The 27826-nt window shown below is 35.9% G+C and overlaps 1 protein-coding gene, 1 long non-coding RNA gene and 1 pseudogene across 4 annotated transcripts in view; 1 reads left to right on the forward strand and 2 right to left on the reverse strand.

The window, feature by feature from the left end:
- Window positions 1-27826, forward strand: part of LOC141557359 (uncharacterized) — a 343673-nt gene that overhangs the window by 56157 nt on the left and 259690 nt on the right. For all 3 annotated transcript variants that reach the window (XR_012486769.1, XR_012486771.1, XR_012486770.1), the window contains exon 2: window positions 2195-2257. This is a non-coding gene — a long non-coding RNA (uncharacterized LOC141557359). The remainder of the gene's footprint in view (window positions 1-2194; window positions 2258-27826) is intronic.
- TNFSF15 (TNF superfamily member 15) overlaps window positions 3757-27826 on the reverse strand; it is a 29658-nt gene continuing 5588 nt past the window's right edge. The window contains exons 2-4 of the mRNA XM_074292898.1: window positions 12789-12822; window positions 10647-10694; window positions 3757-6159 (exon numbers count right to left, since the gene is read on the reverse strand). Coding sequence (XP_074148999.1) covers window positions 5705-6159; window positions 10647-10694; window positions 12789-12822 — 537 coding nt within the window. The 3' untranslated portion in view covers window positions 3757-5704. The remainder of the gene's footprint in view (window positions 6160-10646; window positions 10695-12788; window positions 12823-27826) is intronic.
- Window positions 14096-16460, reverse strand: LOC141556582 (vacuolar protein sorting-associated protein 51 homolog; annotated as a pseudogene).

Consider the following 27826-nt stretch of genomic DNA (forward strand, 5'->3'; position numbering starts at 1 on the left):
TATCTATGTACAATAATTTGTTCAATCATCCCTTCCCTCCTTTGAAGAACATTCAATTTGTTTCTTCAATACCAACAAAAAATGCAGTTATAAATATTTTTGAACATATGGGTCCCTTTCTCCTCTGTCCATGACCTCATTGGGACTATACTAGTATGACTGGATCAAACAGTGACTTCATAGGGATAGTTCAAAATTGTTTTCCAGATTGGTTAAATTACCTCAAAAGCATATGGGTATGCCTCCCATCCTACAATCCCTTGAAAAATTGCTTTTTCCTCTCCTTTATCATCTTAGTCAATCTGATAGGTGTGAGATGATGCCTTGGAGTTGTTTTAACTTGCATTTCTCAAATTATTAATGACTTGGGGTAATTTTTACATGGTTGCTGAGAACTTGTCTATTTTTCCAAAAACTGACTTTATATTCTTTGATATACTATCATTGTGTAAAAGTAGAGAGTAGAAATGATTAGCTACTAATTCCTAATTATTCTTTCTTATCATGATCATTATGCTTTGTCTGGGTTGATATAGCTTTTGGTGTCATAATTAATCAATCTTGAGATCCAATATTGCAATTGCTAATAGATTCTCATGTTTCATTAAAACTCCATAGAACTACAGACAAAAAATATCATTATTAAACAGGAAATAGTTCATTGGTTTCAATGCCATTAAAAAAATTCATACTATCAATTAAACATAATGTTACATTTATTTTAATTAACATTAGTACAGTAGTACACAAAGATATGGAAACAATACCAGTCAGGTACAGATCCATCAGATGTTAAATGCATTTTACATTGGGTATGTGACGTTTTAACATAAAACATAAAACCAATAAAAACACATAGTTTATCATGAAAACTATTTGATCTCATGTATTACCTTAATCTTTATACATTTTATAGCAAAAATGAGAATAGCTATGTTTTCAATGACTTCAATCAATTGGATAAGTAGAGTGAGAAAACCACTAGGTTAGGAGTCAAGAGATATATTTCTTACTTTCAACTCTGAGCTCCATCAGCTATCAAATGTTGACCAAATCACTTTTGTTCTTATCCTCTGTTTCTTTATCTGCAGGTGGGCTTATATCAGACTAGGATGAACTCTGAGGCTCTATAACTCTTTCATTTTATGTTCTAAGACCTCTCTTTAGCTCTAATATTCTGGATCATAAAATTCTGTGATTTTTACATCTCAAGATTTCTCCTAGCTGTAACCTTCTAGGAATCTGAGTAAGGAAGAGATGTAGATAGACAGATTACACTGTGTTTTGAATCTTTGGGAATTCAAAATGGGTAGAGTAATGCCTGGGCATCCATAGATGAGAATAAGTTTTTGTTTTGTTTTTGCATCCCCAGAACCAGCAAAGTGAACTACTCCTACGCCCAAGTAGTAAAAGCAATTTGAACTAAAGTCAGAACAGGCAGCCTGGAGTAGTGAATAGAGGGCCTTATAGTTAGGAAGGCCAAGGCTCAATCCTGCTTAGCATCAGTAAATTATTTAATCTCTCCATTTTCCTTGACAATTTTCCAAGATTAGAAGGTGCATGAAGTGTTGGGGTGACTGTTTTGAGGCATCAAAAAAATTTTTTAAATGAGTTTTTGAGGCAATCTGTGCCTTGTTTTGCCCAGAGTTACACAGCAAATAAGTGTTTCAGTTTGGATTTGAACTCAGGTTCTCCTGACTCTGAGGCTGGTATTCTATTCTCTATACTACCCAGTTACCCCTGAGTGGTTGATCTCTTTTGATAGGAGTTTCCTTTACCTTTTATTAACAACACATACAATATCACAGGTAGGAGCCAAAACACCTGAAGTTTTAAGTTTCTAAAGACAATTTAATATGTGTTTATGTGTTTATATACATATATATATTTATCTATATATCTGTATATTTATGTTTGTGTATATACACAGATTTATAGGTAAATATGTTTATTTACATATATTAAATATATATAATATATATAAAGGAATAGGTGTGCCCATACTTTTATATATTTCCATGAATATATCTATATAGTTATCTATATATATATATATATATATCTGTATGAATAGATATATTTTGTTCATTAGTGGCAGAATCAAATCCATTTCCTAAATCTATGCCTGAGTATCCCTTTGATTGAATCTCCTATCCTAAGATTTATTCATTACTTTTTTTTTTTTTTTTGACAGATGTTACATGCTCCTATGTTTGGAACTTTCTCCTTCATCTCTGTTTCCTGGCTTCCTTCAAATGTAAGATAAAGTCTCACCTTATAAAAAAAGCCAGTCCCAGTCCTCCTTAATCTTAGTGCCTTCTATCTGAAATTTTCTTATATATTCTGTATATATCTTATTTTTGAATGATTATTTTCATGTGAACACCTGGAGAACAGACTGTTTTTTTGCCTTTCTTTTTATTTCTAGCACTTAGCATAGTGCTTGGCACGTAGTGGATGCTTAATAAATGCTTGAGTAGAAAAGAAACCAACTTCTTTTCACCTGCAAAATGTCCTGTACCACATTAAAACAGTAGAATACTCATCATTATTTGTACATACAAGACAGATATATTTATGTACTGATAAATGGATCTTATGCAAATATGAAATGACTGTTAAATACCTGAGTTTAGCTAGATGCCAAAAAAGCCACATGAGGTTCCATCTTTCTATGAAAGATGGGTCGGGGAGATAACTTAAACTTACAACCAACACACAATAAATTAAAATAAGGGTTTTTCAGAGCCTCATTTCCTAATGTGTGATAGGAAAGTCCTACTATTGTAAACACCCATGTCCAGACAAGATTTTTTTTTTTTTTTTTTTTTTTTTTTTAGCTTGATCCATTCAGTAAAACTTGATGTAAAAGAGCAAATGAATATAAGGGCCCCTGATTTTTAGTTCTCTTTTGTGAAGATTTCCCCATAAGATTTTGGGAAGATTTTTTCTTCTTAAAGAGGCCTTCCATATCATTTCAATCAAGAGAGATCAGGACACATGGTAAGAGAATCAGAGGCTCAAAGGATTTAATGTTGGAAGAAACCATTGAAATCACTTAATCCAAAGGTCCTTAAGTTTATTTGGTGTCAAAGACCTCTATGTCAATCTGATGAAGACTGTGGACTTCTCAGAATTATGTTTTTAAAGAATTGAAGGAAATGCTAAATTCCAGTTAGAAGTTAGTGAAATTCAAAATGCATTGTTTTTCCCAACTTCCTTCATCCCTTGAAATCTTAAGTCTGTAGCTCCAAGTGGTGAACTCCTTGACCTAGTCTGTCTGCATTATTTTATGAAGTTAAGTCCATATTGGAGATGATGTTTGTAATACAGAAAGGACATTTAACTTAATAGCTTCACAAATAGGAGTCTAAAATTGCATTTTCATCTTCAATAAAATCTCTGTGGTTGGTAATTTGCACTTGCCAACCTCTCCCTCAATTCAGTTCAACAATTTCCTTGTATTAGGACTCATCCATGAGAGATCGTCAAGGAGGCTTGGCGTATCAAAGATAATAAAATGTTATGGTGAGGATGGGGAGTAAGAAACAACACATGTAAATAAGTAAGTATTTCTCTATTTCCAGCTCTATAGTGTAGATAAAAGTGCTTTGGCTCTGCATTTGGAAGATCTGGGTGCTTGGTCCTACCACATACTACCTTGGCTGACTCTAAAAACACACTATAACAACTTTTCACTTTGGTTTTCCTAATATAAGATGAAGGGATTTGACAATGACTCCTAAGAGTCTCTCCAACTTTGAATTCTGCTCTTTAATCTTTCCTTTAAGGGAAATTCTTTCATTATCACGGGGTTCCTAATCATAATTGTTGAAGATTATAAATTCTTCCTCTCACTCCACAACACCTTATCTTCTCTTACAATGATTATAAAATAAATACAAACAAATTTAAACAAAGAAACCAACCCAGATCCAGCCCCAAAGTAGATCTAGCTTCCATTTTGAATTTTTTCAGGTTTGAAGATTGGCCACACATTTTCTGATTATAAGATTACAAATCTTCTATGAACTTCCAGGTAATGAAGGCTAATTATATCTAGCTGGAATGAGAAAAATGTGAACATTGATGTTTACAATCTGGAGATTTTTAATGTTCCCACCATCTTTGAGAGATGTAAGAAGTTGCCATCTTGAGCAACAAATCTAGATGCCATTTCTTTATCTCTTAGAACTGGTGGAAGGTATGGATTTAGTGAGCTGATGTTTTTTGGCATTGAAGGCTAAGTTAATTTTCCATCATAGCAAACACCCTTTTCTGTACTCTGAAGGGGTTTCTTCTTAATTTTGATTGAAGTTGTCCACTGTTTGATTCAATCATTATGTGTGTGTGCATGTCCATATTGAGAAAATGTCACCTTGCATAAATTCCACTTCTGGCATGAGAAAAATCCCTGTTGGTAGAATTCCTGATGAATGTTATCTTGCTTTTTCACTTTTGGAACCAAGGTGGTAAATGGAGATTAAAGAAATCTCAAAGTTTAGTTGAGAAGAAGACTCTGTGATTGCCATAGGTCACCCAATCCAAATTTTGAGAAAATTCATGGTGATTTACATAATGGAGTTGAAAGAAATAACTTGAATTATTAACGATAAAACTATAGTAGAACATCAAGGAAAACTATTTTTTTAAAGATCAGGGGGTCATAGAATTTAGAGTTGAAGGGATCCTAGGTTCTTCAACCATAAAGTTAGATCTAAAAGGGACATTATAGGCCAACATCTTCATTTTACATTTGACTCTAAATCAGGTGTTTTATCTTTTATATCAAACACCTTTGTTCACTCCTATTTATTTTAGAGAGATAGGAGATAGAGAGAGCATACAAGAAATCATCTCTCTTAATAAACTCTCTTCTTGTTCTTCTGTTTAGTAGGTAGTTAGGTGATATGGTGAATAAAGTACTGTGTTAAGAGTCAAGAAAAACTGAATTCAAATCTGTCCTCCAACACTTCGTAGTTATGTGATGGTGGGCAAATAATTTAACCTCTGTTTGCCTTTTTCCTCAACTGAAAAACGGGAATAATAATAGCATATCTGTCCCAGGGTTGCTGTAAGGATCAAATAAGATCGTATTTGCATAGTAACCAGAACACAGAGGTGCTGTATAAGTTCTTATTTCCTTCTCTAGTAAACTACTTCTGTGCTCAGGGACTATTCAAGTAGTAATACTGTTTCTCTATTAACTGTGTGACTTTAAATGAGTCATTTCCTTTTTTTTGGACACAGTTTCCCCACTAACAAAAAAGGAGAATTGGATTAGATAATTTATAAAATAGTCTTTTCTGTCTCTGATTTTCTATGTTCTAACATTTTATTGTCTAAAGCTCCTCTGACATTCTGCATTTTAAGTTTCCTTGTATCTCTAAAATTCTGTGTTCTAAGGTTTCTTCAAATTCTGACATTCTTTGTTTTATGATCTCTTCTATGTTTAAAGTCCAATGTCCCATAATACTTTCTCTTGCTATCTTGTTTAGAATTCTCATATTCTAAGAATATTATAAAGTGCTTTTTCTACTCAGAACTTCCCACCTAAACTACTGACTTAATGGAATTTTCCTCCCCTTTTTCCTCCTCCCTCTTATGGAATTTTCTGGTTTAAGTACATACAAATGATTAAAATTAGAGACTGGAAATATTTAGTGAAAATAGTATCCTTTTACAGTGACAGCTTGCTTGATCCTTATAACAGGAAAGCTCCAAAGAATGTTTTATCTTCTTTGGTATAATCCACAAGAGAGATGTCACTGACATTCACCATCAATTTATCCCCCTCCTGCATAGAAAAAACAGCTCCTAGGTAAATAGGAGTAAACCAGGTGCTACCTATCTCACAGATTGATTTGGTTCCTGTTAGAAGCTGGGTTGGCTCTGGATATCTGTCAGTGACTCTGGTGATGACCTGGGTAATGTAATCGGGTTTGTTAGATCGATTCTTCTGGTTGATTTTACCACACTCTGGCATGCTGCCTCGGAAAGTGACTTGTGAATAAACAAAGTAGTCTCCTGACTCTGGAATAACCAGGAACTTGTTGGTGTAGTTCATTTGATTTTTGATGAAAGCGGAGCCAAGTTTATGTTCCCACTGAAGAGCCGGCCATGAATCTTTCATGGGAGTCACAGATTTCTGTCGAACAGCTAAAGAGAAACAAAAAAATTACTTTACTCATGTAAAAGAGATGGAAAGTCATTAAGGACAAAGCCTTTCTTTCCATGTAACTTTACTTCCCCTCCATTTTTAAGTGATATATTTTGATTTCATACTACATTTTAAAATATCTCTCTCTCTGTCACATCTAGGAATTCATCCCTTGAAACAAAAAATAAAAACAAAAGAAAGTGAAAAGAGCAATTAAACAAATCCAACCAACATTGCTACCATGTCTGAAAGTAAATCCAGTATTCCACACCCAAATCTCCCAAAACTACAAAGAAGGAAGGGAGGTATAACTTTTTGCCTTTTCTCTACCACCAGCCTTGGTTATTATAATTACCTATCATTACATTTTTGGAAAACTACAGTCATTATCATTATCATCACTATCATCCGACATGATACGTGGCACAATGATAGAGCTTTGGGTCCAAAGGCAGGACTTGAAATCCAGATTCAAATATTTACCAACTACATGATTCTGTCTTGGACAAATCATTGAATTTTTGTTTCTCTCAATTTTCTCAAATGTAAACTGGGGTCAATAATAGTAACTCCCTCCCAGGGTTGTTGTGAACAGAGACCATATTTTTAAAGCACTTACTTATACCTGGTATATACTGTTATCCCTTCTACATTGTAACTTTTCCCATTATAATTTTGGTATATCACAGATAAGCATAAGAAATTAAATAGGAATTTTTTTGGAGTTTTGCAGAAACTTCAGATGACATATGAATGCTAGCGAATGGCTCAGAAAAAGTTTAGAAACTCAGAAATGCATAGAATATATGCATAGTATTGTATGTTATCAACTCAAATCTCACAAGAAACAGTAAACACCCTATGAAAGAAAAAAAATTCATATTTCTTGTCTTGTATGAACAAAAAATTTTTATGTGGATTTTCCATAATGCCAAGGTACCTTACTTCTAACTACTATGATGTGGAAAGGTTAAGTTTAGCAGTCACTTAATAAATTCTTATTTCCTTTTGTTAGGCACTGGAACATAGCCACTTCACTTTCCTGCCATTAGGACTGGGAGAACTGAGTCAGGAAAAACCTTGGAGCTCCAATCACCTTTATATTCCATTGTATCACTGGTGCATTATCTTGATTTTTGCTAGGATAATTCCTCCTCTGTTTGAGTATTACCCCTTACCAGGCTGTCTCTGGCTCTCAATCTTCTTATCTTGACCCCAAACCTGTCAGGATTAAGTTATGATCCTTTCTTGAATTATGGCTTGTCCGTCCACCCAGTGTCCTAACCCTCCTTATCTGCCTTTGTTTCCCCTATGAGATTGTATACTATGTATGTATTCTGTTTGCCAACCCTAGTTAGCTAAAATCTTAAATAAGTTCTCTGCCTCATTTCCTCAGGACGGAAATGCTTTGGACAAGAGTCCCCTTTTAGTTGGCTAATCTAAAATCTCCACATTAAAAGATTAAAAAAACAATCTTTGTCTTGCCATAATTTCTCTGGTATTATACTTTCTTCCTTCATTATAAATTGAAAGATTATATTGAAAACAATGAATACTTAGACAATATCAGTCTTAATGCATATCTTCTGAACTATAAAATCAATAATAACTATAAAATGAATATTGGAAAATATTCTAATAAAAGCTCATACAATATTAATAAAACAGAGCTCATTGTTGTAAGGCAGCTCAGCTGTGAAATAATGATTAATTCATACACAAAAGGTAGAAGAGGAATTCTTAGAGCTCATGATTAACAGGTCCAAAACCTATGGAAATACTTTTAGAATGGATAGACAAACATCATTTCATCAAGCAATAACAAATGCTGATAACTGGTATACAACATTGAATTTATCGAATGTAACCAGAAGTAGTTACCTATGAAGATGATGAAAAAGCTAAACTTTTAAGTGTTATCAAAAATCCTTTCCTAGATGGTATGTCCTCAATTGAACCCAATCAAATATATGTTGACAAAGAAGAGTGAAATAGTTGACAGAGAGATGCAGATATGTTTCTGAAAAGAGAATTGTTTACGATGGTAATTTAGAAGCAGATTTTCACTACCAGATACTAAAGAAGTGTTATTTTTAAGGAGCTCAGAACTCTGGAGATCAATATATATTATATAAGGGAATGGAAGTAACTGTGTAACACATCCTTGCAGGCTACAAAAAATGTAGCAGATACCAAATAACTAGGTGTTAAATGTAAGTGCAAATAATAAAAGAATGGCAACGAGATGTGACCTACTATTTTGAAGTATGTATCAGAAATTTTCCATCTTTCATGAATCACCATGATGACATCTTCATGTTACAAAAATAGATGTCAAAATATCTTTTAAAGATTCAACTAATAAACTTACTAGACTTAGAGCTGTTGCCACAATCATTTCGATATAACATTAATTCAATAAAAAGAAATGATTTTTATTTATATATCATCAAATAATACTTATAATCTCAAATCCACATGGAATAAAAATGTTAAATTTTTTTTTGCTTATTTTGCTTAGACTTAAAACTTTTGTTGTGTTATTATTATTATTATTATTTTTAATGCTCTGCATCTGAGGTCTGTGGAATGACAGTTTATTGATGTGAAAGTAAAGGATTTCTCACTGGTCAGTAATGCCTCATTGTGGTCTTGAAGTTTGTATTCATAATTGTGATGTGTATGCTACAGCAGATCCTTTCTTCTAAGTATTAAAGACTTGTATGTATGGGAGTATTTTTGAGTATGGGAACGGATCTTTGATTTGTTGTCTGAGGAACAGTTTAGTTTGGAAAGACTTGTCACCAAGATGCAGGATGATGACTTTTAAACTATAGCAATTCTTGAAGATTTTTGGCTAAATTATAGTGATTTGAAATGTGTGTGTGTAGAAGCATTATTCAAGCATCTGAAATTGTAGTTTATTAACATATTGCAACATCTAGGACTAAGCTTGGAATTAGGAAGACTAGTTCAAATTCAGCCTCAGGCACTTATTATCTGTGTGACCCTAAGCAAGTCTCTATCCCAATTTCCTCCACTGTAAAATGGGGATAATAACAGCACCCACCTCTTAAGGTTATCATGAGGATTAGATGAAATAATAATTGTAAAGCATTCAGGTTGGCATATTGTAAGCATAATACAAACTCTAGTTATATTCTATATTAGCATTATATAAAGGTTAATTATTATATTGAAATGAATGATTTTTCACTAAGATGGATATACCCTCATATCTTAGCAAGAATGAAGGACTTAGAAGAAATATCCTTTTAAGCTTGGGATAAAATTTGGTGTCTTTTATTGGAGAACACAATAAGGGCAGGCACTATGTATGCTTCAATAATCTTGATTTTTTTATGTCTGAGAAAAAGCTTGTTTCGTGTGTGTGTGTGTGTGTGTGTGTGTGTGTGTATGGAACAAGGTTATTTTGATTTTCTCTCCCAGTTCACTAGATATGTATTTCTCTACTGTACATAGAATCTTGTGCTAAATGCTGAGGAAGAGAAGCTGTGTTTCTGATCTTTGTGGAGTGGTACTTAGTGGAACCAAGGCTACTGTTTAAGCTTTTTCCTTTCACTTCTTGAAATTGGACAGGAAAACCATAACCTTCAATCCCTCAGGAAATTCCTCTGCCCTTCTTCATTTGGTAGTCATAATAATAATATTTAATAGTAATCTTCTGAAAGTAAGTCCTGAGAATTTAAATGCTAAGGTTTTTTTCATGTAACACTTTTTTTTCTTGTTCACTCATAGAAAGAAGAACTGGAAATAACAGTCTTGAAAGAAATTTTTTTTAAATAAATGTGATTTCCAGTTTGAAGACAATCATTTTATACCCTAGAACTTTGGGAAATCCTTAAAATGAAATATTAGGGTCATTTCAGGGCATGTCTAGTTTTTCTGTCCTAATTTATTCCATATGGAAGGCAGCCTGGTGAGAGAGGAAACTAGAAGGCAGGAAACATGCTTTCTTGTTCTGCCCTCATATACTAAGAAGAATCCTCTGAGTTCTTTTTGCAAAATTGAAATATTTGTGGTCAATTAAAAGGTTTTTTTTATTGTTTTTTTTTTTTGCTGTGAACATCAAAGACCATATGTTGCAGAGAAGATTCCTTCCTATCCCCTGTGGAGGGGATGGTTAGATGAGATAGGTAGGTCCCTTCCAATTCTTCGATACTGGCTATATGGCTCTGGCAAATCATTACCCTCAATGTCCCAGGCAACAGGCTTACACCTATAAGTTGCAGAATAGCTGCATATTTCCATTTAGAGAGAGAAATATCCTTATAGAAGGGACTCTTTCACTGATGACATATCATAGTTCTGAAACCTGGCTTCTATTCTCAAACCCTCAAAGAAAACCATATCCTTCCAATCACAGGAAGCATTCAAGTCATAATACCAAAACTTCCTCTCTCTGACCATTAGCTCACTTGATTGTTTCTTAGGGAATGAATTATTGTCAGTGAAGAAAAATTACCTGTCAAGTGAGCTCTTGGCTTATCTGCATTAGACCTGGGTGGTGTATCTGCAATAGAAGACAAAACATAATTTATACATATCTTGGTTTGCCTTAGGCTAACAGTAATCCATTGTAGCTGTGCTATGGAATTGTGATGATAGGAGGATATTCTATTTTGTATTTTGGAGAGTATTGGGTAGCATTTGATTAAATTCTATTCCATTGTGGTTGGGTAGGGCAGCTAAGTAGTATTATGGATAGAGCACTGGGCTTGGAGTCAGGATATATCTTGAATTCAAATCTGATCTCAGATACTTCCTAGCCGTGTGACCTTAGGCCTATTTGTTTGTTTCCTTATCTATTCAAATGAGCTAGAGAAGGAAATGGAAACCATTCTAGTATCTTTGCCAAGAAAACTCCAAATGGGGTCACCAAGAGTCAAACAGTATTGAAAAATGATTGGACAACTTGCTGGATAATCTTGGAGCAGTATATTTGAGGCAATAATGAATTCCAAGGGTCTGTACCTGTTGATTCTCAGAGAAGTTAATAGTTTCCCTCTGTTGTTATCCCTGTAATCCCCTTAATTCTAGGCATTATGGCATGGATGACCTAGTTCAGTTCTTTATAATTTTAAAAAAAGTTCATTGATAACTTTTGTAATCTTACTCTTTGTATTTAAAAGCATTATTCTGAGAAGGGGTTCTTAGGTTTTACCTGAATGCTAGGGGTCCACACCACTAGAAAGAGAAAGTATTCTTGATTCATTAGAAGCAAGACCACCATTACCCCCCCCCCCCCCCTTCTTTTACTTTTGGTGATCTCTTTTCTATTATCTGAGAGGTCACTCAACTTGCAAATCTCTACCCTTTTTTACAAAAGAGCCCTCAGGCAAAGCTTAACCAATCTAGGACTTGGAGCTATTAGAGACCTTAGAGATTACTTAGTGTTTTGTTTTTCAATTTTTTTTAGTCTCAGGATATTTTTGCACTCATAAAGATTATTGAGGTCTCCTCCCCCCCCCAGTTTCTGTTTATGTGTTTTATACATATACATATACATATACATATACATATACATATACATATACATATACATATATATATGTAAAATGTTTGAAATTAAAATATTTTAGCATTCTTATGAAAATTCTTTTAACTTGGTAGATACCCTGAAAGGGCTTCAGGAATTCTCTGACCATACTGTAAGGACCACTTTCTCAACAGTCACAGATTTAAAGTTAGAAGGGACCCTTAGAGACCATCTAGCCCAACCTCTTCATATTATAAAGTCTAAAGTACAGAGAGAGTTTAAGTGCTTTGTCTAAACTCAAAACAGGTAATAAGTGAATCCAAGACCTGTGATTCCTCAAGTCTGTGGATCTTTGTATCACCTTGCTTTCTAACTAGGTTGCCTTATAGATAAGGAGAAAAAGGTTCAGAAAGTTTTATAATTTACTTATGGTGACCATGAATTGTAGATCTGGGAGTCCAAACTAGATCTTCCAATGCCTATTTTAATGTTCTATATTAGTCTGCCCTTTTGGCAAAGACCAATTCTCCCTCCCTTACTCCAGTCCTCTATATCTGGCAATGCCCTTGCTGTGGGAACAGGGAATAGGGCAGGGTCTTTCTTTAATGCAGATCGAAGGTAAATTTGAAACAAAGGCAATTTGGGCACAAAACCTATCAGAATCCACTCAACTTTTTTTTTTTTTTTTTCTGGTGCACACTTTTATTTTTTTATAATTTTATATAGATTTACATTACTAAAATGTAGAAAAAACGACATTTTTGCCTCTTAAAACCTCTCTAAAGACAATATTGGGTTTTATATTTGCAATAGATTCAATAGCCATCTAGTTAAACCCATTTCTTCAATGAAAATTCTTTCTCTTTAAAAGAGAATTTATATTCAGACACAGCCACTTCTTTTTCTGAGTATGGATAGCATTTTTCATCATTAGCCCTTTAGAGGGGTCATGGATCATTCAGCAAACATTTTCATCAATCCTAATATCTGGGATAGCCAGCTAAGGTGTTTTGTTTTGTTTCCCTGTACATGCCCCACCTTTGAAGAAGAACTTCAGAGCTACTACCATCATTTTTTTTTTTTTTTTTTTAAGCATAAGAAAACTAAAAGGAAGATAAATAGACTTACATGCTCGTTGATGCAACCGGTCAGATTCTCTTGCCTGTTGGAAAAGACAGATGTGGTTAAGACTCATTTCAGGTACAAAGAAATGCTGTTTCTGATCAACATGGTTACAATGGGATAAGGGCAATTATAACTAAAAGGTTGTTTCTGGTTAGCACTGAGTAGCCAGATCTGCTTCTACAAAAGTTGAAATGATTTTAAATTTCCTCTTTAAATGACTTGCCTATATTTGTTAGCACTTTAACTTTCTGACTTTGAAGTCACATTTGTAGGTATCCTTGGTTGAAAGTTTATTTTTTTTTTAAATTTAGATTGATAATTCCTCCAACTTTAAAACATTAATCTACAATTACCCATTCTGTAATAAAGGTAGGTTTACTTATTTCTTTTTCATATTTGTAAGTGTATGTTTTTAGACAATTAGGTGGTACAATGGTATGAGATCTAAAGTCACAAAAATTCAGTTCAAACCTGTTCTTAGACACTTATTAGCTCTGTGACCCTGAGCAAGTTATTTAATACCTGTCTGCCTCAGTTTCTCACTTGTAAAATTGGGATAATAGCTTTAACTTTTTAACTTTTTTATTATAGCTTTTTATTTACAAGATATATGCAAGGGTAATTTTTCAGCACTGACAATTGCAAAACCTTTTGTTCCAATTTTTCCCCTCCTTTCCCCCACTCCTCTCCCAGTTGGCAGGTAGACCATTAACTTAATTTTTTGATTGCAGGCAAGGTTCTCTATTTAATCTACAACCTAGCTATTTTATCCCACTAACTTAAATTCAGTGCCATAGTTAGTGATGCTTCTCTATGGCAATAAAGGACAGAATCATTTAATGTGGAGGCAATTTAAACTCAGTAGTAGGCAACTTAATTAATGTATTTATAATCTTTATTCATTGGTGAGGAGGCAGATGCATTTTTTTTTAATTTCTTCCAGCCCTACTTTATTTTTTTCCCTCAAAAGTATTTTATTTTTCCAAATACATGTACAGATAGTTTTCAATATACAGTTTTTAAGATTTTGTATTCCAAATTTTTCTCCTCTTCTTTACCTCCCCAAGATGGCAAACAATCTGATATAAATTAAACATGTGCAATCCTTTTAAACATATTTCCATATTTAGTATACTGTGCAAAAAAAAATCAGTCCAAAATGGAAAGAAAAAACATGAGAAAGAAAAATCAAACAAAAAAGGTGAAAATACTGTGCTTTAATCCACATTCACTCTCTATAGTTCTCTCTTTGGATGCAATTGATATTTTCCATCTTAAATCTATTGGAATTATCCTGGATCACAACTATGTATAATGTTCTCCCGGTTCTTTTCACTTCACTTAGCATCAGTTTATATAAATCTTTCCTGGCTTTTCTGAAATCAGCCTGCTTATTATTTCTTTCTTTCCTTTTTCTTTCTTTCTTTTTTTTTCTTTCCTCCCTCTCTCCCTCCCTCTCTCCTTCTCTTCCTTCCTTCTTCACTTTCTTTCTTAGAATATACTTTTTTAATTGACCCAGATGAGAAGGGAAGGTGGACAGACTCTTTGAGAGAGGGAGAGTGTGAATAGTTGCATCACTACAGAGAGAATAAACACACCCAGAGCTTGGTCAGGGGAGCTGGCAGACCTCAGGCTGGGCCAGAGTGAGTGTATCAGCCCTGCTTGCAGATGACCTTCAGCATGCTTGGCTGCATGGGCACAGGCCAAGGCAGCACAGGCCACCACCTCATCCAGTAGCAGTTTGACAAGTTCCTCCTCAGCCACAAAACACCATGCCTAAAAGCTGGAGAAAATGGCAGTCTATCTGGAGCTGCTAGGACTCCAGCAAGGTCTTTAAGACTTATCTTGAAAATGCTTCTGAGGACAGACACCATGTTGAATTCTATGGGACTGAAGATATCAATGTGCTCTGAGAATAGCTTCTTCTTTTTGCTCAGAAGATTGAGGTCCATGGGGCACTGGGAGTAAAGCTGTGGGTATAGCGGCCCTACTGCCGGGAGCTACTGCACATGGAGAAAATCCTCTTACTGGAGTCACTGCTCTAGGCTTTGTGGCCACCCTTCTTGTACAGAGGCCCCACCAGCACATAAGTGGCTGCTGTGTTCTCCACCACATATTTCATGAAGGCCCCTACTTAGTACTGAGCCAAGTCACAGGGCTCCACACTGTTGTGGAGCATCTGGGACACCACCATACCATGGACCAACATCAGTAGCCTGTGCATAGTCTCCCGCTTCTGCTCAGAAGGTGCTCATTGGAATCATGGGGGAAATGGTCCTGTCCAAGAAACTGCCATCAGTGAGGGTGAGGATGTAGGAATTGGGGGAAGTCTCATAGCCCAGGCAGAGGCTGGAGAGTGGCAGGAGCTGGGCAGGGGTGTGACCCCACCCTTCTCACCTGAGCTGTGGCAGAAAGACCTCCTCTCTGGCACAGAGCGGATGGTGCCTAAACAGAGGCCCTCTGGTATCCTTGGCTGCAGAAGTCCCCTTAAATAAGCCTTTTTGGAGGACACATCCTTGGCAGTAAAGAGGTACACAGCAGCCAGGGAGGCCTTGATGTGGCCCAGGATGGCTCCAGATCCAGAGCCCACATCTGTCAGGAAGTCTGAGAATGTAGCACACAGGCCCTGCAATTGTTGGCCCAACCATTCCTGGGTCACCTGTCCCAAGAGTTGGTGACTCCCTCTGTCAGCTCTGCTGTGGGCAGCAGGGTGCTTAGAGCCTGTAGGCACTGTTGGAACCATCCAGGGCCCAGCCTGACTCCCCTACTCTTATGCCAGCTTCTCCAGGAAGGCAAAGTAGTGGCTGCCTAGTTTCTGAGCAAAGACTATTAGTTTCTCCAAGCCTGCCAGACCCTGGGCAGAGAAGAGCTCCTGGTAGGATGCCACCAGTTGGCAAAGCCTGCTCAAAAAGGTAATGCCACCATGGTCAGTGAACTCCAGCATTGTAGTGAGAGCTCCATGCTGCACTGCTCTTCTTCCAGGCTTCCCCAGGCATGGGCCAGAGACTCATCATATAGCTCCTCAGCCCTTCCCCAGGGCTAGCGGCAGCTCTATGCTCTCGGCCAGCTCCGGGGCCCCTGCCCCACCATCCCTGAACTTGTGGTGCAAATGCTGGGCCAGGAGGGCTGTGATGAGCTGGCCATTGTCCTGGGTGACCTGGAGGGAGGGCAGTGTATTGGTACTGCTGCACCACATCCTGTGCCCTAGTACCGAACAGTCTGCCCATAGATCCCCCAACTCCACACTTGATGAGGTTCCAAGGCAATTCCAACAGGAATGGAAGCTTCCTCAGCAAGGTGTGGAACCTGCCTTTTTGATGATGTGCTCAGTCCTGGAGCCTGGTGCTAATGCCAGGGTTGAAGTTGTTGATGATGTACATGGTGGTAGCCAGATGATCCATCTCGTCCCCCATCTTTCAGAAATCATTCTTCATCTTACAGATGGTGTCTGTGGCAGAGATGAACTTGTAGTTCTCATAGACCAGGGTCTGAGGTCATTGTCCAGAGGTGGATCAGCCATATCATGTCTGTCTCACTGTCCATCCACTGGGCCAGAGGGCACTCTTTTCTCAGCTTGTCCAGAAACACCTTATATCAGTTGAAATGTACAGTTGAAGTATGTGGGGTCCTGCAGGTAGGAGGGGCATGTCTGGGGCCACAGCCACCATCTACCATAACTTATTTAATCATTCTCCAGATGATGGGCATCCACTCAGTTTCCAGTTCCTTGCCACTACAAAAAGGGCTGCTGCAACCATTTTCACATGTGCATCCCTTTCCCTTTTTTGTGATCTTTTTGTGGCACTGTTGTATCAAAGGATGTGCACAGTTTTACATCCTTTTGGGCATAGTTCCAAATTACTCTCCATAATGGCTGGATTTTCAAACACAACTATTTCAGCTCCTCATAGCCTAGATACCTGATGGAACTATGTATTTATTGGGTGAATCAGAGGCAACTGTATTTTTGAGACACCTCCAGATTTCATTTTTGCTTCCATTTGGCTATTGCCAAAGAACTGAATATGCCTGAAGGCTTCCAAGGTGTTCTTTTTAATTTTGTTCTCACATCACAGCTGTTTCCAAATAAATCTCATTTTTCTCTTGATCTAATCCAGAAGCATGAACTAAACTCTTCCTTTTCCTATTTAGGTTTGCTTTGGATGTAGAACATTTTAGATAATAGGTTCTGCTGTCTTCCTTCAAATAATACTATATATTCCTTTTTTAGCAATTATCATCAATAGTCCAACCTGTTCCTGAATAACCATTCCGTTCATACTATACCCATTAAGTGGTCAACCAACCTCTGCTTGAGAATTTCCAGAGATGGGACACTAATTTTGGAGCCAGCCCATTCAACTTCTCCAGAGCACTATTTGCTAGGTAGTTTTATTTTACATCAAACCAAAATTTGCTTCTTTGCAGCTTTTATCTATTGCTCTTACTTCTGACTAAGCAGAGGAAGGTCAATCTCTCTTCTGCATGATGATCTTTCAAATATTGTATGGCAAATATCACTCATCTTCTCTGCTTTCATCATATCTAGGATAGACATCTCTAGTCTTTAACTAATCCCAATGAGATACAATCTTGCCATATCCATACCTTGCCCCTACCTTCTCCTCTACTAATCATTTAGGAAGAGATAGTCATAAAATAATAATGATGATGATAACAAACCAAGATTTATAAAGTCCTTTGACTTTTGCAAAATAGTTTGCATATACCTCATTGATCGTGGAGTTATAAGCTCCCCACTCCCCACTTAGAGGACATTTTATTTAACTCCCCACCCTATGTATTTCTCTACAATATTTCTGCTATGTAGTAATCTAATTTTTGTTAAAATATCTCTGGTTGGGAAATGCATTATACCAGGAGTCTGCCTATCTCACATTAGGACAACTGTATTTGTTCAGTGCCTAGTTATGCTGAGACCTATACTATAGCTATGTGCTTGGGAGTTAAAAATCTCTGGAGTTACATTTATAGTTGGATTTATCATTGAGATTTTATTTTTGTTCCAATTATTTCATCCAGTCTCATGTTTGTTAATTGGGTGGCTTACCATAATGGAATTTGTGCTCTTCTCAGAAGATGGACTTGTCAGCACCTGCCACCCACATGGCTATCTTTTTCTCTTTCTGGACAGAGTTAAGCACCAGCAATACAGTAGAAAGTGCTGCTCTGGTAATTTAGCTTTATCTATAGTAGCCAATATTCTAGATTGATCCTAAGGACCGAACAAATGTAGATTCAAAGGTATCCATCCATTCAACATTCATTTATTTTACATTATACACCTACTACATGTGTCAAGTATATCCAATTAGGAGCTATCTAGATGGTCTGGAAAAAGGATAGTCAATTTTTTTATTCCACAAAACAACATTGTGAAACTCAGACACTTGCAGACTCCCTTTATTCTGTTTTGATAATGAAAACAAACACTTCCCCTCACTGTATATTCTAATTTTTTTTTTTTCTTCCTTTAAGGCTTAACTCAGGCGCCACTTAATCTAGGATTACTTTTCTGATTCCTGCCTTCTCCAACCCAAATGAAAATATTCTCTTTACTTACAAATTTTCCTGTTTTGCATCTCTCTGTAATCCTTATTACAATCTACCATTTATTATAGCTTTTTGCTCACTGGCACTATTTCTATGACTGTGTAAGCTGTTTGAGAGGTGGTACCATACTATTCTTTGTATTTCTAACCTAGAACACATTAAAAATTGTATTTTCCAGAATAAAAAATCTTCCTTGGATAAAATCTCCAAGATGATGTTCAATTCTTATTAGAAATTATAAATAAATACTTCCCCAAAGAACCTAAAACAAATTCTAGAATTAATTGTACCAAGTCTCAAAGAATCAGCTTGAATGCTAATCATCTAGACCAGGGCTTCTTAATTTTTTTTTCCATTTGTGACTCCTTTTTGTCTGAAAAATTTTTATTCATTTCTGGGTATATAAGTATATAAAATAGATATACAAGTCAAACATTTGCTAAACATCATAACTTCATGACTCCTACATTCAATTAGACAATCCCATATGGAGTTGCAACCCAAAGTTTAAGAGGCTTTGGTGTAGACAAGTTCTACCCAACTCTTTTGTAGAGCTTTGATAAGTGAATCATGAAAAAAGTGAGGATATATGAGCATAGGGGTAAGGAGAGAGAGTCTTCCAAGAATAGGCAACATCCAATGGAAGCATGTGAAAGTGGTAGATAGGGGCACTCTGTGAAGAACAGGATGAAGGCCAATCTGCCCAAGAATATAGAGTAGAGGAATAAGAATAAAACAGAATGAGTGTGGGAAGGGAAATCATGGTCAGGTTGTAAAAGGCTTTAAAATCCAAACAGAGACCTCATATTTTATTCTAGAGGTATTAGATCCACTAGAATGTATGAATATGGAAGGTACACAGCCAGACTTACACTTTGGTAATGTGGACTCTCGAGGGCAGGGACTGTTTTTCATTTTGTTTTATATTTCTGAATTAAATCCTCTAATCTTATCTCCAAAACATGCTCTCTTCTCCTTCTTCTCTTCTCCTCCTTCTTTCTTTTGTTCCCAGATTCCATGAGACTTATTTAGAGCAGAGTTTCTTAAACTTCTGCAACCCCTTTTTGCCTGAAAAAATTTTTTTACAAGACTCTGGGTATATAGGTATATAAAATAGGTGTAAAAATCAAACATTTACTGATAATAAATTATAACTTTGTGAGCCCCACATTCAGTTACTAGACTTCATATGGGGTTGTGAACCACAGAAGCTGGGATTTAGAAGATAATTAATACAGTTTTACTACAAATAAAGGTTCCACAATTTGGAAAATTAAAAAAAAATGTTTCTTGATTTTTGAAAGTTGAAAAAAAAAAACTGTGTCTAGGGAACAAATAACATTCTAATTCTGAGAACTCAATTTTGTCATTTGGTCATTTGATGATTTCTCTTCCCTTTATTCCCCAGTACATCATAAACTCCTTGAGAAAGAATTGTGTTTTTTTAAATTTTTAATAGTATTTTATTTTCCCCAATACATGCAGTGATGATTTTTAACTTTCACTTTTGTAAAACTCTTTCCAAATGTTTTTAAGCCCTCTCCTCTTCTCTCCCTCCTCTTCAAGCAATCTGATATAGATTAAACATGTGCAATTCTTCTAAACATATTTCCATATTTGTCATACTACACAGAAAAGTAATCCGACCAAAAGGGAAAAAATATAAGAAAGGAAAAACAAGCAACTACAACAACAATAACAAAGGTGAAAATACTATGCTTTTATCCATATTCAGTCTCTATAGTTCTGTCTCTGGGTGTAGATGGCTTTTTCCATCACAAATTGCTTTGAATTACTTCATTGTTGAAAAGAGCCAATCTTAGTGGAGGGAGGGAGGGGATAATTTGGAAAAATGAATAAAAAAAAAAAAAAGAGCCAATCTTGTTGTTACTGTGTACAATGTTATTTTTTTGGTTCTGTTCACTTCACTTAGCATTAAGTCATGCAAATCTTTCCAGGCTTTTCTGAACTTAGCTTGTCTGTCATAATTTCTTAATAGAACAATAATATTCAATTACATTATATACCATAACTTATTATGTTTATTCCCCAACTGAGAGCTACTCAGTTCCTACTACTTTGCCACTACAAAAGGGCTACTACAAACATTTTTGCACATGTGGGTTCTTTTCCCTTTTTTATGATCTCTTTGGGATACAGACTCAATAGGGATATTGCTGAATCAAAAGGTATGTTCAGTTTTATCCCCTTTTGGGCACAGTTCCAAGTGACTTTCCAGAATGCTTGGATCATTTCACAACTCCATCAGCAATGCATTAGTGTCCCAGTTTTCCACATTCTCTCCAACATTCATCATTATTTTTTCACATCATTTTAGTCAGTCTGAGAGGTGTGAAGTGGTACCTCAAGAGTTGTTGCATTTCTCTAATTAATAGTGATTTAGAACATTTTTTCATATGACTAGAAATGGCTTTAATTTCTTTGAAAATTGTTCATGTCTTTTGACTATTTATCAATTGGAAAATAGTTTGTCTTATAAATTTGAGTCAGTTCTCTATATATTTTAGAAATGAGGCATTTATCAGAAATACTGGTTGTAAAATTTCCTCCACCTCAGCTTTCTTCTTTAAAGGAATTGTTTTTCATTCATCCCAATAGCTAATACAATTCTTTTCACATAGTGGGTCAGGACATTTAATTCATGCTTGATGATTTTGGATTCTTTCCCTTTTCCTAATCTTCTTCATTCTCATCTCGACTCTCCACCCATTTCCAGTTCCCCTTTCTTTTTCCACTCCTGTCCCTCAAATTCTTATTTTGTTGGCAGAAAGATAAAATCAAAACAGAACAATAATGTGGAAAAAGACAAACTTCTGCAACTATGTCTTCTTCCCTCTTCCTCTTGTTCCCTTTTAAGTGGTGTGTGTGTGTGTGTGTGTGTGTGTGTATGAGGGAGGGTGACTAGAAGTGAGGGGGTGGGTGGATGTTTACTCCCAGTATCTCTATCCCATACCTCTCTATGTTTGACTCATATTGTCCCAGTGAAAAAGAACAAAAAATTCATTGTCTTCTGAAAGTTTTTGTCTATGGGGCAATAGGTTAAAAAAGTTCAACATTGTATATTTCCACATTCTGGTATAAATCTCTTGAGGATCAGGGCTTTAATTTCTCTATGACCCAACTGAGTCACTCATGGGATGCAGTAGATTGAATGCTGGACCTGGAGTCAGGAAAATCTGAGTTCAAATTCAGCCTCACACATTTATATGCTGTTTGATTTTGGGCAAGTCACTCAAAATCACTTTTCTCATCTGTAAAATGCAGATGATCCTAGTACTTTCCCTTGCAAGGTTGCTGTGAGGATCAAATAATAATTTTAAAGCTCTTAGCAGAGTGCCTGGCATATAGTAAGCACTATGTAAATGTTAAGTATGATTATTTAATGCTATTGAAGAATTTTATCTAAATCGGTACATTATAAAGATGAAAACAAACACTGTGCTGCTGATGCTGATACACATATCACAAGCATTCCATCAATTCTGAATGATCTGAAATAACAGCTAACAATAACAGCTAAAATTTATATAGTGCTTGCTATTTATAATTATTATAAATATTACAATTATAATTTGTTCCTCACAACAGCCTTTGAGAAGTAGATACAAATCTCTACTATATGCAAATCTCTGAGGCAAATATGAAGACATAAAAGAAAGAACTGTCTGCATTCAAAGAGTTTATATTCTATTGGGGATCAATGAACATACAAGTATGCATGATACAGATGAAGAAGAGGAAAATGGAAGTCTGGAGCTTATAAGTAGAATTAAAAGGCTTTAATACCACCATAGAATTAATGAGGGAGCTAAATTAAACAACTGGCTCTTGATCAAGATAAATTATCTGGTGTCATTACTATCATGTGTTTCAAGGTACCAGGAAGTGATGATAATCTTTGGGATGTGAACAGATAGAATTATTCTCTTCTAATAATTTCTTTAGAATCTCTATGATTTGTAACACTTTTATTACACTCTGAAGCCCTCAATGGTGCATTTTACTGCTTTGTCATGATTTAATGCCACAGATATGGTTTTGACTTATTTTCCTGTTTTTGAATTGTAAAGGATTATGTAAATTTTGTGATTTGAGATGATTGCCTCAAATTCTCTGAAAGCCCTTTGAGAAGGGATGTAATTCCAAGACTGTCTTTGTTAAACTAGAATTTTTGACTCTTAAGGGGAGTCAGTGCCAGATAGCTGGATTTCTTGCTTTCTTGATAAAAATACTAATTATGTTTAACTGATAGATCTGAATCCTAAACATTATGCTGAGGGACTCAAACCTTATGTAAGGAGAAGGAAACACTGAAGATAGGAGGATATAAGGAAAGGCTTCAACTTTCTTATTTTATACATAGAAAAACAGAGGTCCATAGGAAAAAAAAAGTGACTTACTCAAGATCACATTTATAATAAGATAATTAAGCCAGGATTAGAATCCAAATCCTTGCACTCTAATTTCAATTACCCCCAATATTCTCTCTCTCTCTCTTCTCTCTCTCTCTCTCTGTTTCTCTCTCTCTTTCTCTCTCTGTTTCTCTCTCTCTTTCTCTCTCTCTCTCTTTCTCTCTCTCTCTCTCTCTCTGTTTCTCTCTCTCTTTCTCTCTCTCTCTCTTTCTCTCTCTCTCTCTCTCTCTCTTTCTCTCTCTCTCTCTTTCTCTCTCTCTCTCTCTCTTTCTCTCTCCTCTTTCTCTCTCTCTCTGTTTCTCTCTCTCTCTCTGTTTCTCTCTCTCTCTGTTTTCTCTCTCTCTCTCTGTGTTTCTCTCTCTCTCTCTCTCTGTTTCTTCTTGCTCTTCTCTTCCACTCTTCCTTTTTCCTCCTCTGTTTCTCTATCAGTCCCCCCTTCTCTGTCTCCCTCCTTCTGAGTCTCTTGTCTGTGTTTCACTGTCTGTCCCTTTCTCACTCAAACTCCCTTCCTTTCTATCTTTTTTCTCTCCCTTTCAGTCTCTCTGTCAACCTCTTTCTCATTCTTTCTTTTCCTTCTCTTTCTCCGAATCTTCCTTCTTGTATTGCCATGCTCAAAAGTAAAGTTCTTGAAGAATAATACTTTGTTAATGTTCAGTCTAAATAACATCTAACATTAGTAACAGTCCATGCATCTGCCATTGGTCAGACTCTGCTAAGTCAAGACTCAGTGATGGTGCAGCACCTTATTCTCACTCACTTCACTTCTCCAAGATCAAGGGCAGATTGAAATTATCTACAAGATCTGCTTTATTGTCAAGACTGATTAGCTCATAACTTGGAATCCTTGACCCACTAATTCCAACTACTCAGGCACTTATTGCTCTGTTTCTAATCTCCTTTTCTTTCTCATTTGGCTCATGATGGCTGCTGCTTAATAATTCAGAATAGCTGGCAATAACTTTGATCAGCATTAGCATTTTCACCACTCACTTCTATCAAACACGCCAGTGCTTAATACAATGCCTGGCACATGGAAGATGCTTAATAAATGTTTACTAATTGATTGATCAATTGATCTCAGTTCTTTTGTGTTGATTATTATCATTAGATTAGCACTGAGATGTTGGCCTGAATTTTCTCAAGGAACGATTTCTCATTTAATTTTAAAGTAGCAATGCACTCTATCTTTAATCCTGTCCTCTATGTTTACTTATCACTTATTAAAAAGAAAATAGGTTAATTAGACTTTGAAATTAAGAACTTTGTTATATCATTAGTGCTAATCACAAAAACCTTGCATATACTTGCATAAACTTGATATTTGGTGAGTTGAATTGATAGCATAATCATGGGACATCGGAGCTGAGAAGGATTGTAGACTTAGTCCAACACCCACCATCTTACAGAGATGGAAAATAATTTTCCCAAGATCATTCAGTCAACAAATAGCAATCAGAATTCAAATCATGGGCCTTTAACTCCATGTAGTAGAGTAAAATGAACAGTGGCTCAGGGAGTAGAGATCTGGATTCAAATCTCACTTCTGATTTTACTACCTGCTTAGATAAATTACTGAAGCTCTGTAAGGATACTGAACTTTAGAATCCTCATCTATAAAAATTAAGGGGTTGGACTAGATGGCTTCTGAGGTATCTTTTCTACTATATAACAGACTAAATTGACAAGGACATGAATTTTATTACTGCTTAATATTCTTCTCCATGTTCATAAATTCTGGGTTAAAATAGAGGGTTAAAATAGAAGGAAACACCACAAGGTGATGAGCTGAAACAACTAGATGTTTTGTTTTGTTTTGTTTTGTTTTTACATTTGGCATTAGGAGAAAGACAAGGTGGAAAAATCTAGTGCTTTGACCTCACCTTTGCATTTTAGCTTTCTAAATTCTGTTCATTTTTTCCTGTTTACATTCAAGAAATATTTAACTTTCTTTAACCACCAGGCATTTACATGTCATTCAATTGAGCAATTATTCACAGACATTGTGCTTCTCAGACAAGACTAGTCTACTACTACTGTAGTAGTTTAGATATGATTTTATTGGGTTGTTTGGTTTTATCATCTGTCATGCCTTTGTATAGAGTCATATGCTATGGAGATAAAAACTCCATGTTGTGTAAATATTGTTGTGATTCTGCCTTCATGTGCAATCTCTATTGTTAGGGGTCAATGAACTGAATGACGTATGTCAGTTTTAATAGATCATCCATTCATTGCCTTTAAGTTATGAATGGATTGTTTTGAAAGGAAATGTACAATGAACTTTGATTAATCCTTTGATTTAAAGTGCCCTTTCTCACTCTCTTCTTCTCTTCCTCCTCTTCTTCCTCCTTCTCCTCCCCCTCTCCTGCTCCTCTTCCTCCTCTTCCTCTTCTCCTTCCTCCTCCTCCCCCTCCTCCTTCTCTTTTCCTTCTCCTTCCTGTCACTCTCTTTCCCCCTCTCACCCCCTCCCCATTTCCTTCTCCCCAAAGAATCCATTTTCAATATCTTGATTATTCTTGATTGGTGATGATTGAACTAATTTAATACAGAGATCTTCCTTTCACCAAGCTAAGTCTGGAGAATTTACTTAATCCAGAGCTTTTAAATATCATCCTCAAAAACCATTTCTTCAACCTTTTTGAAAATAAAAATTTCATTAAAGAGATATAATCAATTATAATCTTAATATAAGATGGAAACAAGGTAATAAACACACTCCTAGACAAACTCAAAACTATTCTAAAAACATACTTTTTAATTTTTTATTCTTTCCTTTACCTTCTCAACAACCCTCCCCCATCCATTTCATTTTTATCTTTGTTAATCATTACTTAGAAATCAGGCTTTTCATAAAAAGTATTCTTGATTTGTGTTTTGATTTCTGTCTAGTAAGATTTTGCTAGAATATGAAAGAAGAGGAGTATGTATAAGAAAGAACAGAACTACAAATGAGGAGATCTGCACTAATGTGCTATATCACTTTGGTCAAGTTAACTTCTCTCATCTTTAAAGTTAAGAGGTTCTAAATCATCTCTGACTTTCTTCCAAATCTATCATTCTATATTGTAAAATGTCAACCTGGCCTAAAACCTTATATCTTAAGGTACCTTCCAGTTCTACCATTCTACAGTACTAGATTCTTTTACTGTGTGTGTGTGTGTGTGTGTGTGTGTGTGTGTGTGTGTGTGTGTGGGCGCACACCCGCGTGCAGGCGTACATATATGTCCCTATCTCTCCCAGGTTAGAAATGCATAGATCCAATCCCACTGTAACCGCCATGGGAGCTTTGACTTGCGGTTTCCAACATGGAGTTGTTCATTTTCAGGCAATTTTATGGACCCTTTTCCCCAAGGACTCACCAAACTAATGTTAAAATTCATGTAGACATCTGATTGGCTTAGCCCAATGAAACTCTGACTTCTTGATCTCAAGAGATCCACCAGCCTCAGATTTATTAGGGGCAAGGTATGTGCTACTGAAAATATGTGCTAACATTATACGTTCTTACCTTTCCCCCACCCTTCTCCATCCTACCTTTTGGTCTGTACCTTTGATTTCACTTGATTTAGGGATCTCGCTCTGGGACATGGTCATATAGCCAGTGCCTGCCAGAGGTGATAGAAGTCTTCCTGACCCTGAGGCCAGATTTTTACTCTCCTCCACTTTCTCTTTGGGCCCTCATGGTTCTAGCAACCAATGTATTAGCATTGAAAGCTATAATCAAGGTAGACACATATCAACATTTAGAAAGTGAATTCAATTCTTGTTTTCTTTTATCATGTTAGCAACAAAAGAATTTGGCATCTGGCCAACAAAAACTGTGAGTCAAAATAGGAAGCCTCCAGAGAGTATTCTTCCTGTGCTTTGTTCCTGAAGATGTTACATCCCAGGAGAGTTCCTTATTGATCTGTCTCCATCCTTCTTCCTCCCTTAATAAAAGCTCTTCTTCCATTCCCCCTCCACCACTCCTAAGTGGTAGCATCCCACCCTCAAATGAATTTGTATTTAAAAAGTTGATATTAGACATTATTTGACACCATGGTTGTTTCAGCTCATCACCTTGTGGTGTTTCCTTCTATTTGCCAGAATTGCTAGTTATAGCTCTACTATGTTTTTTTGCTCTAAAGTTCCTTCTAGTTATAATATTTTATGTTTTAAATCCTTTTTGGTTTTAACATTCTATGTTTTAAGGCCTTTTAGTTCTATTATTCTATTTTAGACATTCTATATTCTAAGTCCCTTTGAATTTTAACATTCTATGTTCTATGTCCCTTTTTATTCCAGCCTTCTCTGTTCTAAGTCCCTTATAGTTTTATTATTCTGTATTCTTAAGGTTCCTTCTCATTTTTTTCTATTTTTCATTTTGTATTCTAATATTCTCTGTATTCTAGTATAGTATGTTTTAAAGTTACTTCCTTACCTGTGATTTTAGACGTACATTTGTCATTTCATTTTGATTCAATAAAATGAAGCTTGATATTATAATTTGTAACATTCTTAGTTAAAAGTTCTTAGCCAAAATGTATTATCAGATCCAACAGGATGAGTTCTGTCATTTTACTTACAAGTCAAATAAGAGGTTAAAACTTCCTTTCCTTCCCTATTTTAGTTTCTCCCTGGAATGCAGTTGTCTGCATGAGTACATCATGTACAGGGAGCAGATTTTGCCCATCAGGTTCCTGGGATGTTAAGCAGCTGGACGTTGTTTCTCGTGTGGGTGGCTGGCTAAGATGAAATTTTTTATTCTATTGAACTTACAGGAAAGGCACTATTAGTTTAACTTTTACATTATGGGGCAGGGAACAGAGTTAGACCTTTAGTCTTTAACTTCTGATAGAGTCTGCTATTTCTTCTTTGATAACCACTTGAGTTTTGTCAGATCACCAGTTAATTAGCAGCATTTATTAAGTTTCTGCATTGTGCCAGACACTCTGCTAGATATTGGTGATACAAATGTGAAAATGAAACAGTGACTATATTTATTTGATTAAAGGAGACAATTTATATGTGAGAAGCAGTTGGGTGGTGTAGTGG

The sequence above is a fragment of the Sminthopsis crassicaudata genome, chromosome 2 (assembly GCF_048593235.1).
Source record: "Sminthopsis crassicaudata isolate SCR6 chromosome 2, ASM4859323v1, whole genome shotgun sequence".
NCBI classification, from domain to species: domain Eukaryota; kingdom Metazoa; phylum Chordata; class Mammalia; order Dasyuromorphia; family Dasyuridae; genus Sminthopsis; species Sminthopsis crassicaudata.